The 17009-nt window shown below is 38.8% G+C and overlaps 1 protein-coding gene and 1 long non-coding RNA gene across 4 annotated transcripts in view; both read right to left on the bottom strand.

Annotated features, from left to right (window-relative positions):
* LOC145785971 (uncharacterized) overlaps positions 1-17009 on the bottom strand; it is a 167884-nt gene that overhangs the window by 88456 nt on the left and 62419 nt on the right. The window lies entirely within an intron of this gene.
* On the bottom strand, positions 855-4516 carry LOC145785737 (uncharacterized). Of its 2 annotated transcripts, XM_082597437.1 has the most exons (6): positions 4019-4516; positions 3272-3478; positions 2931-3034; positions 2645-2822; positions 2276-2459; positions 855-1925 (listed from the first exon to the last, which is right to left on the bottom strand). In XM_082597437.1, exons 2-4 carry the CDS (start codon positions 3358-3360, stop codon positions 2683-2685), a joined length of 333 nt encoding a protein of 110 aa, XP_082453563.1. In that variant the 5' UTR covers positions 3361-3478; positions 4019-4516; the 3' UTR covers positions 855-1925; positions 2276-2459; positions 2645-2682. The 2 variants fall into 2 exon arrangements, with proteins under 2 accessions (XP_082453563.1, XP_082453562.1); XM_082597436.1 differs by having other exon boundaries at positions 2276-2822.

Here is a 17009-nt window from a genome sequence, read left to right as displayed (position 1 = left end):
AGAGTAGGCTATTAAACACTATGTTGTCATCTCAGTGGCGTGGCAGTAATAGGCAAAATCAAAATGTAAAGCATAAACGAATTAAAATCATTAGTACAATAGGCTATACATAACACGAAAGTGCTAAATGACACATAAGTCCAGCGAATGTGGTAAGAAGGTTTTTGGCAGTAGAGTAATCTCTATGCAAAAGTTGGTTAAAAACCCATTATATATGTTGTGTTCATTGTTTGGTTTTAAAGGAAGTTTTCAACTAAAATGTCTGCTATGTTTAACGTCAAATCAAACTTTTTCGACTTAGGATGACTGTGCGAAGCCAGCTCTTGTTTTTCCTATGCCAGCAAAATGTTGCAGATGCTGGATTGGCAACTTTATACTGAATCGAGTGAAGGATTTGTTGAGGCACTGGTATATATTAGGTAGAAGAGACTTAAAAAATTCTCAAACTTGAAAAAGTTTCTTGCAGTTTTCTCGACATTGAAACAACGTGAAAGTAAAAAGAATGCCATTTCCAAGAAAAACTTGCAATAGCCGTTGATTTAAGGCAAAACAGATGAAATTCAACCTCGAAGTGGCGGGTAATCAGCAACTTCATCGCTTCCGGCGGGTTTGTCAACATAGCTTTTGTGTTTGTTCTTTCGGTTTGGCCGCCTTGCTTCTGATCTAGTCGCGTCAGCACGATGCTACTACCTTTCTTGGCGGATGACACCAACCGCTTCTTTGTAGTGCCATCCTAAGCTTTCTACCGCGTACGGCATGGCATTTCTTGTTGCTGTATGCCTAGGGCTGGTTTAATCTTGATCTTTTTGGGTATTTATACAAGCCAGTGGCGTATCCTGGTCAGTTGAGCAAGGGAAGCAATAGAACTCGTGGGGGGCTGGAGCGTGCCGAAGGCACGCGTATTCTAGGGGGGTCCGGGGGCATGCCCCCCCGGAAATTTTTTGCAAAATTACACTCAAATAATGGATTATAATGCTTTCTGGAGACACATTTAGGGCAATATTTGTATGAAATTTATTACCAAATAAACAGCTATTCATTGGTGGGCACCAGTTACTTTGCTCAAAAAGTAGCTAGTTACAGGTAACGTATTTTAAAAAGTAACTGGTTACAGTTACTTTTCAAGAAAGTGGGTGTGGACTGACCTACAACTACTCTTCTTCGCATGAAGTACAAGTTGAAAAATACATGATAAAGGGCAAGATGATACTTTGTTCGTAGCTATTGCCAAACTACAAAACAGCGACCACTCTGCTAGCTGTCCAGTGTCCACTTACTATAATGCTTCTAAAAATCCATAATCTACACCCAAAACGTCCGCCTACCGAATATAAAAAAATGACATGCACAGAACACTCCGCATATAAGCAGTAGGGCGTGTCAATATGTTTATACGGGTATCTAAAATGAACGAAGAGGCACAACATCAATTTTTTTTTACTTCGACCTAACGTCCTGTCGACCAAACGTCCTGTCAACCAAATGTCTGTCGACGAATTGTCCTGTCGATTAATTGACCGTACACCTTTCAACAGCAGCACTGGAGGGGATAGGGGTAATATATTGCAAGAGCATACACCTCTGTGGTTCTGTAATAGGTTAACCATTCTGAGATACAGAGCCGTCTTAATTTCTTCACCTTTGTCAAGCCAAGAAAGTCTGAATTGTGGGTGAAACGCAGCAGCTAGCTGGCAGCCACTATCACGAAAAAACATGACCAAATCTGTTTTCCAAAGATTCCAACAATCGGGCAAGTAATGGCAAGCAAACAGCGACCCTGTTGCTGTCCCGAAGTTCTTGTAGTCTTTTCCGCGTCATGCCCAAGGTTGGTAGTAGTATACCCTTCTCTTCTGATTGCAGAATGTCCAGATATTGGCATATTAGTCGCATTACCAAATGGTGTACTTTCAGGAAAGCCACATCAACTGAAATAACAGACAAAAGAGTTTTAGTGAAACTGTCGAGCAATTACCCGAACTCACTTTCGTAGAAATTAAGATAATTGCAGTCTGCTTGACTTGTTTATTAACTATTATATGGTTATAGCCGTAACTAAATTTGAAACTCTGGTTGCCAACCAGAGGTAGCTACCACAACATGCCTTTCCATGGGGGCCAGGGCACTAAACACATGACGCTCACTCGGAGGTGAACCGTAGACCAAACAAATTTTCACTTATAGCCAAGCTACTGAGATATGCCACTAACATTGCACATAGCGATAAATTTTTTTGCAAATACAGTAGCAATATCAGTAACGAATATTCATCACTCACTTTTGGCAAAAGCTATTAAACCAAGATTGTTGCATGCTCGTTGAAGCCCATCATGGTTTTCTCGGCTGTCAAATACTGTGAGCAAACCTGCTGCAGCATCAAACACAGAGTTCCAGCGATTGATTGTAGGCACTTTGAGCAATATCCCAACTTCACTCTGAATCTCATCGCTACCTTGCTACTCCTGCAAAACAGGTAGGTCTACAGTAACAGTGGAACATTTCTTATTGAATTTCTCCAGTAAGCATACGGACGCACATTGAAACATCTGGTCAGTTTGTACGAGTGCACCAGCTTTTCAAACTATGTTTACAGCACATAAGAATGTTACAACTTAAGTTCGAGAATTATAGAAAAGTAAAGGCTTGCCTGGATTGTTCCACAAGTTTTGGGCTTTTGCAAAAGCACTACCTACGACATAGCTTTTTGTATATGCAGCATTTTCCCAGAGCTTTATCAGCATCGACTGTCGCAACAAGCTTCAGTGTGTGAGCAGCACACCGCCAATGTTTTGGTAATGCAATTCCAACATCCTCACAACGACCCACTGCAAAACAGGAAGCTATAATACAGTACTGTACAGTGTACACTACCTTGAAGTGGTTAACTATACTATAGGCCTACTTGAAATGTGCAACAGTATTAATGTTCATACTTTTCAATGTGGATGTTATTTCTTCAACAACGTGATCTTCAGTTACTTTATCTGACACTTCAACTTCATCATCATCGTTGTTGCTTTCCAGCACTCCGAAAGCACTACAAAGATCAAATATCAATGCTTTTTCACCAGAGTCCTGACTGTCACGCAAGGATAAATAGTGTAGAATTGTACATTATATGATAATTCGATAAAGTACAATGGTATTAGTAGCAGATTGCAATGCTTTAAAAACTAGTTTTGGCCTCTCTCCAATTTTTATTGCAAGTTGTAACCAATATTTATATATATATATTCCTTATTTAGAAAAAATTTGATAAAAGCATGATATTTACTTGAATGCTTTTACGAAGTTGGAACCATTATCCGTTTTGGTTTTTGTAACTTTGTTTTCTATGTGGTAATTCCAGTGAATTTCAGACATCAAGCCGGCCAATATGTTGTAAGTGTGTGATCCTTTTAAGCGCTTGCGGGCCGGTACTCCCTTCGTTCTCTGCAGAGTCACTTCATCAGTTCAGTGTACTGTCATACCCAAGTATGATCTAAAGATTTGGTTTAGAACAAGTGATAGTATCAATAGAACAGTATGCATATGTGTAAATGATTTTCTTCTATTTGGACTAGTTCAAATACACCTTGTGTGTGTTTGTGGAATATCTGAGTCTTTACAGCGTAAGAGGCTTCAGACAATACAGGACATGGGAACACCAATCGATTTAGCGAAAGCTAATTAAGGCTTAGACGTAACAAGTCCTACAGATAACACACGTAGAGTGGACATGGAAACGCAGTATTAAATGTATACATACAATTTAATACAAAACACCTATCCATACCGAGATCTGCATGCCCACACATCTGCACTCTGCAGTGGTTGCCACCAACTTAACTTGTGAAAGTTTTTTCTTGCAGACCTGTGGATTGCCTTCTCATGGTATATAAATCATAGTACAACTGTTTTACAGAATGCAAGAAACAACTTCCAGTAATATTTTCTCATACTTGTTGTCTTTTAATGGTATTCATACTAACACTTACATATATATGTATATATTATATATAATATATTTATGATGACATACCGATCTTCAATTCGTCTTCAATGCATAGCTGGAATCTTTTGCAGGCATGTGGGTGACTAGACTGCACAAGTGCATATGTTACTTTAAATTATTTAAAGTTGTAATACTAGCAGACAGCTTCTTCAAATTCGGCAGATTAGGCATTAAAGGTACGTAGCTCTTACACACAATTTATGGGCAAAAACGGCTAAAATTAGAGAACATCAACAGTGGTAACACACCCCTCAGCAATGACCTTTTCCTTCACTGATACTGCAACTCGACGACGTTTCCTGCAAAAAATCTCAGTAACACTGTTATAAAAAGTTTCAGATCTTGACATCATTTTTTTCAAAAGATCTTTTTCAATTGACATCAATGACAAGTTAGACAGCCTTTCTTGTCCTTGACTGTTTCTCAAATATGTTTTGATCCTCTTGAGAGCTGAAAACGATCTCTCGACTGATGAAGTAGAATACGACAAAGTTAGAATCAGCACTACCAATTTGTGAACTTCCTTAAATCCATGATATAATTGATTTTCAGTTAGAAACTTATGCATCTGCGCAACACTTTGCTTTCGGAAGTGATCATGCGCATATAACACAGTGAGTTCAGATTGAAGACCAGAAAAATCAAATGTCCTAAAATTGTTACAAAAAAGTCTAACTTGTGCTGTACCAGTACTGGCTTAGCCTACCAAGAAGCAACATAACTGATCATTTGTTGTTGTTATTATTCGTTTTTTGCTTGTGCACTTTTTTATTACTGTGTTACCTGCAACAGGCTAGGGTAGCAGCTGACATAGATGACCTTACAGGTCTTTCGTTGCCATCCTGTTGTGCTGATGGACACTCAATTTGTATGTACTTTTTGTTTGTTTATTGCCAGCAAAACAATAAACTGAACTAACTAAATTTGTATACCGCACAGACCTCAAAATAGGATTAACTTCCACTTTCATTGATTATTATTCAGCTGACTGAAATGTAATTTGTCATTTTAAGTTACAGCAATCACAAAAGCCTATAATAATACATAAAATTAACTGTTCAGCTACCTACTGCTGTAATAGCTTAAGTCAGTATTCATTTCAGTCAAGTCCAGCCTAGACCTCACATATCCTGTCTTATGCCAAAGTCTATCCTGCCAGGGTAACAGTGCAAAGCTAACATTAGGCTCAAACTTTTCCTTAGCAGGCTGATATGTGATAACAAACCCTGAAAGCGCCTTAGATTTTCTCATTAAATACCGTACCTGCGCAATACCCAACAGAGCAACGGAAGCGATTCAGAAATTGCATCCGCGGATTTGTTAAAAGAAACATAAATCGCTTAAACTTTGCGCTGCTTTTTTCCTTTCTCTCTCACTTGTTTCTCCTTATAGCAAAAGCAAGAGCAAGGGAAGCGATACGAATCTCCGCTTCCCCAAGCTTCCAACTTTTTTTTTAAATTAAAACCAAGCTAAAATCATACGGGAACATGAGTTAGAAGCTATTTTAATTCGTATTCAAGTAAAGAAATTACGAAATCGTTTGACTGAAAAGTATCATATTCTCTTTTTTTAATTTTGACAAGGGAAGCAATGCTTCCCTTGCTTCCATTGAGGATACGCCCCTGATACAAGCATTGCATCAGTCATCAGACATTGGCTTCATCAGCAAATGCATTGCAATTTCATTGTCCGAATCACTTTACGATTTTGATGTCACTGAATTGGATTCCCCTGGTAACATTTCGGTTGAAGGTTTGATCCCACCATCGATTCCGGAGGATTCTTATGATGAAGTAGAAGACTCTGCTGTTGAGGGTGATCCGGGCGTGGTTGGTTGAAGACATACTCCCTTTTCAGCCTGAGATTTTGGAAGATGCTCAGCCCTTCTTTGATCCAGACCCCGCCGATTTCTGTGGTCCGGTCTCTCCAGATGATCTGGATTATTGAGTATTGAGTCGGCATTATTGAGTCCGCATTATTGAGTTGTATGAAATACGTTTTGTTTGTTGTTGCAAACTTTTTCACATGTTTTCAACGTTTCACAGATTGTAGCAAAATATCACACTTGTTGTAAGTAAAGGCATGACTCAAGCAACGTTTGCAAAGGCAAAGCTGGACTACCTCACGCGTTGGGCATGTCGGAAGGCAATGCATCCTGAAGAAATGTCTTGTGATGATATCAAGTTTTTGGAAGCCTGGGGCAATTTAAACATTAGCGACTACGACCGATGTCGCTGTATATCCAATTACCTGTGCATCAAGTGCTACGATGATTTGAGATACAATCACTTGTGTGATGACAAACGGTGCGGATTATGCTTCCGTCACAATCGCTGTGAGGAGTGTGGTAATGAATACTATTTCAAACGTGAAGCCGGCTATCCACCAGTGACACCACCATGTCCGCAATGTGTGTTAGTTGTTGAAACAATTCCAACCAGTCAAAGCAACACGTCTTCAAACTATTAGCGTCCAAACAATCTAATTCGTTCATTATCTGTACTTTGTTTGCGTCTGCCTTGACGTCGCTAATTGCGATTTTGTGTCTTGAACTTTGTCTTGTTACGCACGCATCACAACGTCACTTATTTGGTCTGCTGGCGTCATACACCGCTTATTGTTGTACTTCGAGGTGGCTGTAATGTCACGTATCGTCCTGACGTCACATGTTGGTTTTCCATCAACTGTCAATCACACAACACGCTGTCATTCCATGATGGCGTCATCCAAACATAGTTGTCTCACACTTCACTATGCGTCATTGAATGATGTCGTCAAACCAGCTTCGTCAAGTGCTACGTCACGGCTTCAATGTTCGTCATCTCATGATGTCGTCATTTCAGTGTCGTGATGTCATTGTGACGTCAACCACCAATCCGATTCGGATTGGTGTTTGCTTTACACTATGAAGCCCTTGGGTTTCCAATACAATACAGCTGACGTCATCGAATGATGTCGTTATTCCAGCTTCGTCATCGCGTCAATGTACGTCATCGAATGATGTCATCAATCCAGCAACGTCATACGTGATGTCATAGTGACGTCAAGCACCAATCCGTAGGATAAAACTCACTATATACTACTGTCAAAAACGCAATTTTTTTTTAAATATTTTCAGTTTGGGTAGATACATTATTGTTTAGATATATCTAATTAACCTAAAAAAAAAATTGGCGTCATTTGAACTATTCCTTCAGCTTCCTCACAGCTTCTGAAAATTTCCATTTTGCTGAAAATTTCGCATTTTTGTTTGTGGTTACATAACTACAAACTTCGTCAGTGACGTAAATTCAAATAAAAGACGTCACTTTTTCCTACCAAATTAACCCTATTTCATTAAAAAATGACGCAACAGCTTAGGGCAGGTCTATAAAGAGAAATACAATGACGTTTTATAACTGGCAAAATGTCTAACGCAATTATGTATCATGTAACCACCCACAAAAATGCGAAATTTTGGCCCCAGCCCCATGAAGAGGCTGAAGACAATTTTTTACAAATCTCAAATTGTGTCATGAGCGTTTTCTCACTCATTGGCACCATTTCCCCACTACTCCGAGAGAATTAAAAAAAAAAGTTTAAAAACGAGCCACCCTACTGTGCATTAGGGTGGGGTGAAAAAGTACTAATTTTGGATTTGAGCATTCTCTCGCAGATATTTCTTGTGGAGGTTTGAGAAAACATCACACAAAAAATTTCAGCGATTTTTGACAACAGGAACCTACCCACTTTTTGAGTTGAAATTTCATAATATTTCAAAAAATCTCTAAAATTTCAAAGTTTTTTTCGCAGTATTTAAAGTTGATATAATATTGTAATATTTCTTTTATTCCTAAAACTATTAGTTTACTTTTGTGTTTTTCCCAATATGGGGCCAATAGATGCAAATTAAAGTAGGGAAATGAATCACAAAAAGTGTAAAAATCTTGGATTTTTTCTAAAAATTTACCAAAGTCAAAAGTTACAGTATCTAGTTTTGTATAGGCCAATAATTCCCGCAGTCAATAGTTTCTGCGTCGAATAGTCTGGTTAGTTTCTGCGTCGTTTACCCTTTCGTGATTGTCTGACAATTTGATAGAGACGGTCTTCTTCTTTCGTTTGAGACTAGATCAACTTTCAGGGCATGTGGTGGAGAGCCAGGTGAGTGTAGCTTCGTCCAGCGTTGCTATGCCATGCGTTCCATTTGGTGCCTTGTAGATGGGACATTCGAGAACGACATGGTCAGCAGTTTGTTCCTTTTGCACAGTGACTGTAAATGGTATGTGAGTGACCTGTCAAGTGTAACCCCAATGTATGTTGGTTCTGGGCAGGGCGGCAGAATTTTGCCGTTAACGGTCATTTTCAGGTCACGTTTTGCCTATCTGTTGTTGAGATGGAAGGCTGCCGTCACAGCTTTACTTTCGCTGAGTTTCAGTTTCTATTGATGAAGGTATCCAGATATGGTCGTCATGTCTTGGCTCAACGTCGTTTGTAATGATTGCCAGTCTTTCGCAGAGTACAAGATGGCCAAGTCATCAGCATATGCATATTTGTCAGATGTTGTTGATGGTAGGTCGTGCGTATAGACGTTGAAAAGGAGGGGAGCCAAGACTGATCCCTGTGGGACACCGTTTTTGAGTCGCCACAGTCTACTTGGTTTTCCGCTGCCGGTGGTAAGGGTAAAACTCCTGTTGTGGATGAGTTCCATGATCATTTTGACCATGTGCCTGTCAGGGAGTAGGCGGAGTAGCTTGTAGACTAGGCCACGGTGCCAAACAGTGTCATAGGCTGCTGTTAGGTCGATAAAAACAGCCCCCGCTTTCTTTTATGCCGAGAAATTCTCCTCAATATCCTGAGTTAGTAGTGTGACTTGGTCTACAGTTGACCTTCCGTGTCGGAAACCAGCTTGTTCTTTGGGAAGCAGTGGGTCGATTATTGGTTCGACACGGGCGTAGATCAGTCTCTCAAGGATCTTGAAAAGTATGCAGAGCTAGGAGATGGGGCGATAGCTCTTTGCATCGTCTAGTGGTTTGTTTGGCTTAGAGATTGCGACGACCAGAGATCTTCTCCATACTTTAGGAATCTTGAGGCGGCGCAGGCAGGACGACAGGAAATCGCATAACCAGGACTTTAGAACATAACCAGCTTGCATGATAAGCTCTGGACATATCCTATCTGGACCAGGGGCCTTACCAGGTTTTAGGTGCTTGAGGGCAGCATTGAATTCGCTCCGTGAGAAGGAGCTAGAAATGCTCTCCTGGTTGGGTGTGTTGATCTTCCAAAGCTTTGTCACTTCTTTGGTAACAAACCGATTGGAGGTACGGTCACACGGCTTATATCTCCCATTTTTTATTACCTGCGATGCGATCTTATTAGCAGGAATGGGACATTGTCGGGGTGATTGTCTTGATCGTCCCGTAAGGTTAGGCTATTGAGTGTGCTCCACGCTGTACGGCTTGAGTGCGAGAGATTGGATGGTCTCTGTCCAGCGTTCTTTTCTTTTTGCATCGAGTCTTTCCAGAAGAGCCTTGGCGGCTGAGGGTGTTGTTTGACCATCTGAAGAGCTAACAAAGGATTGGTAGAGGCGCTCGCACTCTGCATCCCAGCACGGAGTGTAGTTACTTCTACGACCGCAGCACACTCTGAAAATGTGATAATGGCAATGCTTGCTGATGACTCCAGAGAAGTTCGAGAAAATGCAGTCATGGCTATATTGAAAATTCGCAATGAGGCAAATATTGGTGATAGATCCGTTCGGAAGTTTGTTGTTCCAACGATAAATTATGAGGCCAACCATTATTCCGACATCACCGTATTTTTATGTTATGAACCTATCTTCACAACCACAATTACATCTGATGACATCATCTCATACCGTGAAAGCAAAATAGAAGTGAAAAGCTATCCAAACCACTCGCAATCAGTAGAAAGAATTGTGAAATTGGTGACTGATGCATCGTACAAAGTGTGTGGGTTTGATAGAAGACATGGATTCATCCGTGCTGGTATAGCTTCCAGGAATCTGATTCCTGTTGCAGACACAAAGGCGCACTACAGCCAAGCACATTTGTAGTTACTGTTAACACTAAAATCAAGTGCTAGTATATTTGTGTTACAATTGAATTAGTGACTGTTGAATCCAGTTGATTTTGCATGTCTATCATTTTATATTCCCAAAACTGATTTTAAAATGCAATGGTAGGCAATTCTATTTTTGGAAAAAATTGCATGTTTTTGCAAAAAAATTAAAGCAATCGAATCTCAAAACCTAAAACAAACTTGTATTAGAAGCTAGTCCAAGTCAGTATTAGTGCAATGCGAAATATTATATTGAAGATCTAGCCAAAAAAAGTGTCTTTAAAGTTCTATTTTCATAAGCATGTTTTGCATATTTTTCGAAAAAGGCAGAATTTTCAACCCAAAAAGTGGGTAGGTTCCCAAGGTCAAAATTTCCTCAAATTCGGTTTCTGGTCGTTTTATGTTGTTCCACAAGAAATATCAACGAGACAAAGCAAAATTTTTGGTTCACCCCACCCTACTGTGCATGGACAAATACCAGATGAAGAAATCAAATAACATTCTCCGTTCAGACACCATTTATACTTTCAGTATCAGAGCAAAAATAAACCTAGGTAGTGATCTATGCGGGTGTAATGTTGGGCCACGTTTCTGAACTTGATATCTTATTTGCTTGATTTGTGAAATGTAACGAAGCCACTTATGCTTTAAAAAAGAATACACACTTAGCCCACATCATAATGGTTACGAAAACAGGAAATTAGCACGTGGTATTAGTGTTTACTACTTAAACCCTTTGTTAATTGAACAATAACAAACGAAACAAAGTTTGTTTGGTACTGACCAGAATTTTTTTCGACAACTCACGGATTTCAAATCCATCTTGCATTATATTCTTCCAAAGTCCAGGCCTGAGCTACAGCTTTGGTGCAATGTATCTGCATCGCACCTTTCATGCAATACAATCTGGAAAAATAGAAATTCACGGAAAACAATTACGCATCATTTAATCAGATCGACATAAAGCAAACATTTTTTAAACATTGCAAACTATCTTGTCTATGCATCCGCAGACAGAAGTAGCACGGCAAAGAGCAAAGCGAACACAACCAACTTATTCATTGTTGATAGTTTTGTATTTAACTTAATGACAATATTCGACTTGCCACGAACTATATAGTGAGAAGCGGGATGTTTGGGGCAAAGCTATATTGTCTGTTCATATCATAAACTTTGATATCTCGTTCAATAGCAAATCAACAACTGAATGGACACTGGTTGATTAAGGAAAGGTAACTCGTCACAGATAGTTGAAATCGTCCACCTCGTTAGCTCAGTGGTCACGCGCCCGGCTCAAGACCACACGGCGCTGGTTCGACTCTCGCGGTGTGCGTTTGAGCAACGCGTTTCAGGACTGCTCTCCATTCAGTGGCACCTAGTGGATGGAATAGTTTACAGACAAGAACAATTTAACAATAGAAAAACTTCACTCTGCCAATCTCGGTAACCGGCCATGCGTCAAGAGCCTCTACAAGTATGCGAAACTACCAGGAATAACCTATCAAGGCTTTGTCAGTCCGAGGATAAAGATTCAAAACCAACCAACCAAATGCTAACCTTGGTCAGTTACTTTGGTTTTACAGTGGTTTGCATTAAATCTTCAGAAAATCCTTAAGTCATCCACACCAACAAAACTATGCAGAATTTACTTAGGATTCAACAATAGCATCGATGCCAAATAGACTCAATAAAATCAGAGCAACAAAACGATTGAACAACCAACCAATTTTCAATGATCCTTTATGAAGTTACCACCAATTCTTCTTCTTCATCCATTGCATCGTACTGTAAATCAAGAGCTATGTAGCGGCCCCGCACTCTCTCTGACGTCACGCGCGCTGAATCCACTTGATTTGTGCGAATACCGCGGGCTTTTAGCTCAATCCTGTGTCTCGCTTAGAAATCTAGGAAATTTAGTTTTAGGAGTTGTGACTTGTCAGCAATGAACTTTTGGAAGAATGCCTAATCGCATTCTGACTAGGGCTTCATGGACATGTAGATTTGGCGTTATGTTATATTATATGGTTGTGGACAGCGCTGGCAATGCTTAGAGTAGCGCTTTCCCAATCAAGACTAAGACCCTTCTTAAGCAACTATAATCATGATTCCTGACTCACTTTTGTTACTTAATCTGACTTAGCGGTATTCAGTTTTACTCAGTATAACTCAGATAAATTCTTTGCTTCTGAAGTCAAACAAACCATGTAGGACGACAGCGTATTGTACTGAGTTCTGGTGGTGGAATCGTTAGTTGTTCTGGTGTTTTCATTTGGTGTTCTTGTTGGATTCTGTCGTTCAGCGCTACTCAGTTAAAATAAGTCAATAAACGAATCAATAGTGAATACCTCGTGTCCCGGTCACTCCTCGCCATTCAATCATGCCCAGGAGTGTCGCCGTCCTACTGACGGCTGTGTATGGGCGAGCATGCTAATCAGCAGCGTCCACTACAAGCCACTTTTGTCGACTTGTGTCGTACATACAAGGACTTTTTCAAGAGTAATCAAAATGTGCAATATTAATTACACAAATTGGAAGGAAGCTGCAGAGGATAGGTTGGATTAGAGATCTGCGCTGATGAAGATGTTGCAACGCTTGAAAGGTTAAAAAGAAAAACACTACAAAAAAGAACATCAATTACACCAACAACAGGCTCTCTCGTAAGATATTAAATATCTCAAATGTAACCGAACTTTTAAAGCTAAGATTGGACTCATTAGCCATTTAAAAACTCATTGTTAGCGTTTTCATTACAAAATCCATCATCCTTGAAGACGAGGGACAGCGATCATGGCCATCACAACATTAGCAATATATTTTGTCGTAACCGAAACAGCTCTGAATTCTTCAGCAAAATTTATAAAAGCATCGCTTATATATTAATCTTCAAGTTCAGTGCTTTCTAACTTTTCTTTTTTCAACCTTTCTAATCCATGCACTCTTGCAAATTAAGATTGGCGTAACAATTAACAAACTTTTTAACCGTGCTGGTATTTGTAAGTTTTGATCATTCGACAGTCTCCCGACTATAAATTGAAAATTAAAAATCTCTAAATTAACCCCACGAAAAACTAATAGCAGCAATTGCAACGACGGAAGATGAAAAAACTCTCATCACAGTCTCGCAGCACCAAACCGCCGTTTTGAAAAATGATATAAACTTCATCGTAGTTTCTTGCAAAATTCCCGCCGTAGATTTTATATGCAGCGCATATTATAGAATGAATAGTTGATAGACCATCCCGACTATGCAGAAGTGGGTCTAGAAAAAGTTGAGAAAGGACCAGGGTTTTAACAAAGTAAAATTTATAACATAAATGAACATTGCAATATAAAACTTAATGTCCAAATAAGTAAAACGAAAGGGGGTGTGGTGGGCTTGCTCTCCAGAAAATTTGGACAAATTAGTTACATTCTTGCTTGGGTCACTTTTTAGGCATTTTTAGAAGCAGTATTTTCTTTATCGAGACTTTGTGTGCAGCCAAATTTATCAAATTAAAATTGGATTAGGATAGACGTTTCCTTTAGAATTTACGTTAGCCGACTCAATTAGCTAATACAACATGTGCTTTATTGAAAAAAAGTGTTTTTTTATCAATCCGATAAACAAGAATTTTCGCGATATCTTCAACTTTTCTTGACACATTTTGTGACTGACATGATTTTAGATTTTATTTTCTGTAAACACAAATTGTACATTAGTACGTTTGAAGTTTTCGTAAAAAAAATTTCGAGCAGTTTTATTAGCATAATTAGCATAATATTACCATATACACTTTGCTGATATACATTAATTATCAACATAATTATATATATTGCAAAGTGCACAAAATGGTTTCCATGTTTTGAATCTTCTTTTCCAATGTCATTCCAATTCCTGAAAAAAAAAACATAGATTGTCGTTAATTTTTGAACTAAGGATATGTTGTTTTTTTCCAAAAAGCCATTGGTCTGCAATTGGATTATTTTGCTGTGTAGCTGAGAGGTGAGTGTTCTGCACGACACTTGACGACAGCTAGCGGATGGAATAATTTGAAAACCACAATAATTCGATCAATGTCAGTAACAAAGTTTGCATTAATAGTTCAAAGCATCTACAAGTATGTGAAGTTGCTTGTGGGATGAAGTTTTTCAAGAAGTATTTTCGTCTGATGTTGAGTATTCTAAGAAACCAATTTGTTAACTTAAGAGAGTAAATCTGAACTTAACTTTTTCCTTTCATTTTATTGAGGTAAAAGACCAGTGCTACATCATTGTGACGTAGTTACTATACATGCTTTTGTAACCACAGAATTTTTTTTTATTACATCGCAGCATTTTATCAACATTTATCTAGTTTATTGCTTGTTGAATCTAAAGTTTCTAACTGTACAGTTGATAAACTTGTTAGAGGCTTTCACTAACTAAACATAGTTCGAACTTTAAAGCCACGTTAGACTTTATGTGAAGAAAGGAGCGTTCTTCCTGGCTATCAGCACAAGGCTAACAGCAACGGAGTGGTAAAACGGTCGAATACCCTTGTCGCAAGAATACGGTGAGATATTGAAGAGCCCAGCCTCATGGGCGAAACACGGTGTCTATCGCTGTTAATTCTTGCTACAATCGGCTGCCGAGAAACGTTAGACTTTATGAAGACACATTTAAAAAATATATTTGAAGCAGCGGCAACTGTTTCATATTTAGTGAATTATTGTCCGTCAACTTGTATTGTCCATCTGCCAAATTGGATCACATCGAAGGATATTGAAACGTGAATCTTATTCGCAATTGGCACTCAGCAAACGGAGGTTTCAGGATAATAATGTATTCATTGCGCTTGTACGTGATGCTTTGTAAGCGCTTAGAGCAGTGCTTTTTTAACCAGTGGTGCACGCACTACAAACGGATTTGTGACCTGCTGCGATGGGATGCGGGAGTGTTGAATAATTGAGGCAGTGCCGGTCTTTGGGGTGTGTAAACCGTGTGATTGCACAGGGCCCGTAAATTAAGGGACCCGCAATTTACTTAGAAAATGCAGTAATTTTTGTGATTTTCAATGGAAAATTTCGATTCACAAGCAAGTACCGGTAACCTTGAAATCAGTTGCGGCGTTAGGGTGAGGCAAGTGCTGAGATTGTCGCGTCGGGCCACCTTTACAAAGTTACATGCTTTTAGGCCACCTACGACATTTCACTATGTGCCAAATAGTTAACATTGCACTGTGACAACAGAATTTCGTTTTGTGACAATTGCATTTAAATAGAATACATGCTACTTTCAATACAAAACCATCGTTATTATGCCAGGTATATGTAGTTTTAAAACTAAACATTTAAAAGGCCCGGATTTTTTAAACGCCATGTATCAATTTGCTTAATATTCTATGAATTCAGGAAACTTCACTCTTGTGAAAATTTAAATGCATGTTACTTCCAGTATTAAACTATCATTGTTATGTCCTATGCATGTAATTTTTAAAATCTAACAGTGGGGGGCTAGATTTTTTTTCAAAACGCCATGTACCAAATGTTTAACATTGCTCAGTGACAACAAAAACCAAAATTTTCAGTCTTGTGGCAACTGTACTTAGATACATGTTACTTCCAGTACTAAAATGTCATGGTTATTCCATAGCTTTAAAAATAATAATTTTGGGGCCCGGATCTTTTCAAATTGTGTTAAGTTCATTACTTTGTAGTACCCAACCTAAACGATTTTTAAATATTAGTACACTTGTTATTTTTGAAGTTCTATTATTAGACTGTTGACTGACTATTAGACTGTTGACCGATCCTTTGGTACTTAGACAGTGCAGACAGACCAATTACACTTGTTATTGTTATTGTTTTTCAAAATATTTTTAAAAAACTCTTTCAAAATATTTTGCAACGAAAAATTTCAAAAATTATCATTGTAGTGATGTAGCGACAAATCGTAAAATATTACTTTTAAACTTTTAGTTTGACTGTTAGCACAAACCTTCAAAAGTCTACAGATTGTGACAGGCCTGGCCGCATCTTGAGATATCTCTGGTTCATTCATTTATAAGTTGAACAGATGCATATGAAAAACTACTGTTTCATTATTTTTAAACTTACTGTCACAATCAATATGCGAAGACTCACGACCGGCTACGTTATGTCTTGACCAAGCGTACTGTTTTAATTGTAAAATTCTTATGCTATATGTTATTATCGGTTACTGTCCTGTAGTGACCTCTTATTGCGAAATCTTTATTATGTGATGTATTTCCAGAACATTCTGTTTACGTGCAAGTCGGGAATATTCTTTGCTTGACTTGCCAGGTGTTGGGTGTTGTGACATCATAAAGATGTTTGCCAGTTGTAAAACTTGACAGAACAATGAGTTCTTATGATGTAACGTTATCTTACCTTCTCGAAGTTACTAGACCATCAAACCTACTATAAATAATTTGCGTAAATGATGATTATGAGAGACTGTAGATGGTTGTTGTAGTTAGAAGTAGAGAGTATAGTGAGACGATTGTTGATTGAAGTTGAAGCTATTGAAGAGAGCTGGTGCTATTGTAAATTGTGATCGAAATTAGAATCATATGAGTGGGTGTGATTGAATCACGAAGTCGATTAAGAATTATAAGCGCTGGAATTTATTGCTGTTCATTGTTACTTTGATTATTTGCTGGAAGTGTTGAGCTGTTCGTTGGAGTCCTTCAAGTATTTTCATATATCATTTCACTAGTAGAACTATTGGACATAACTGACTGCTTTTCGGTGATATCCCATTAAACTACGTCATTAATCCTTTCCAAGTCTCTTTCCTGGTAAGAGATAAAAAGAATCGTTAAACTTACCAAAATCATTTGTTGGTTAATATCCCTCATCAGCGTCAGCATCATATTGGGCATCCTCGTCACCCAAACCTCCTGCTTCATCACCACGGCGGCGGCAGTGACGAATACATCTGGCTCGTCGTAAGGCACAACGCCGATCGTGTCTACGGCACG

This window comes from Aplidium turbinatum, chromosome 16 (assembly GCF_918807975.1).
Source record: "Aplidium turbinatum chromosome 16, kaAplTurb1.1, whole genome shotgun sequence".
NCBI lineage: Eukaryota > Metazoa > Chordata > Ascidiacea > Aplousobranchia > Polyclinidae > Aplidium > Aplidium turbinatum.
This window is presented reverse-complemented; position numbering and strand designations above follow the sequence as displayed.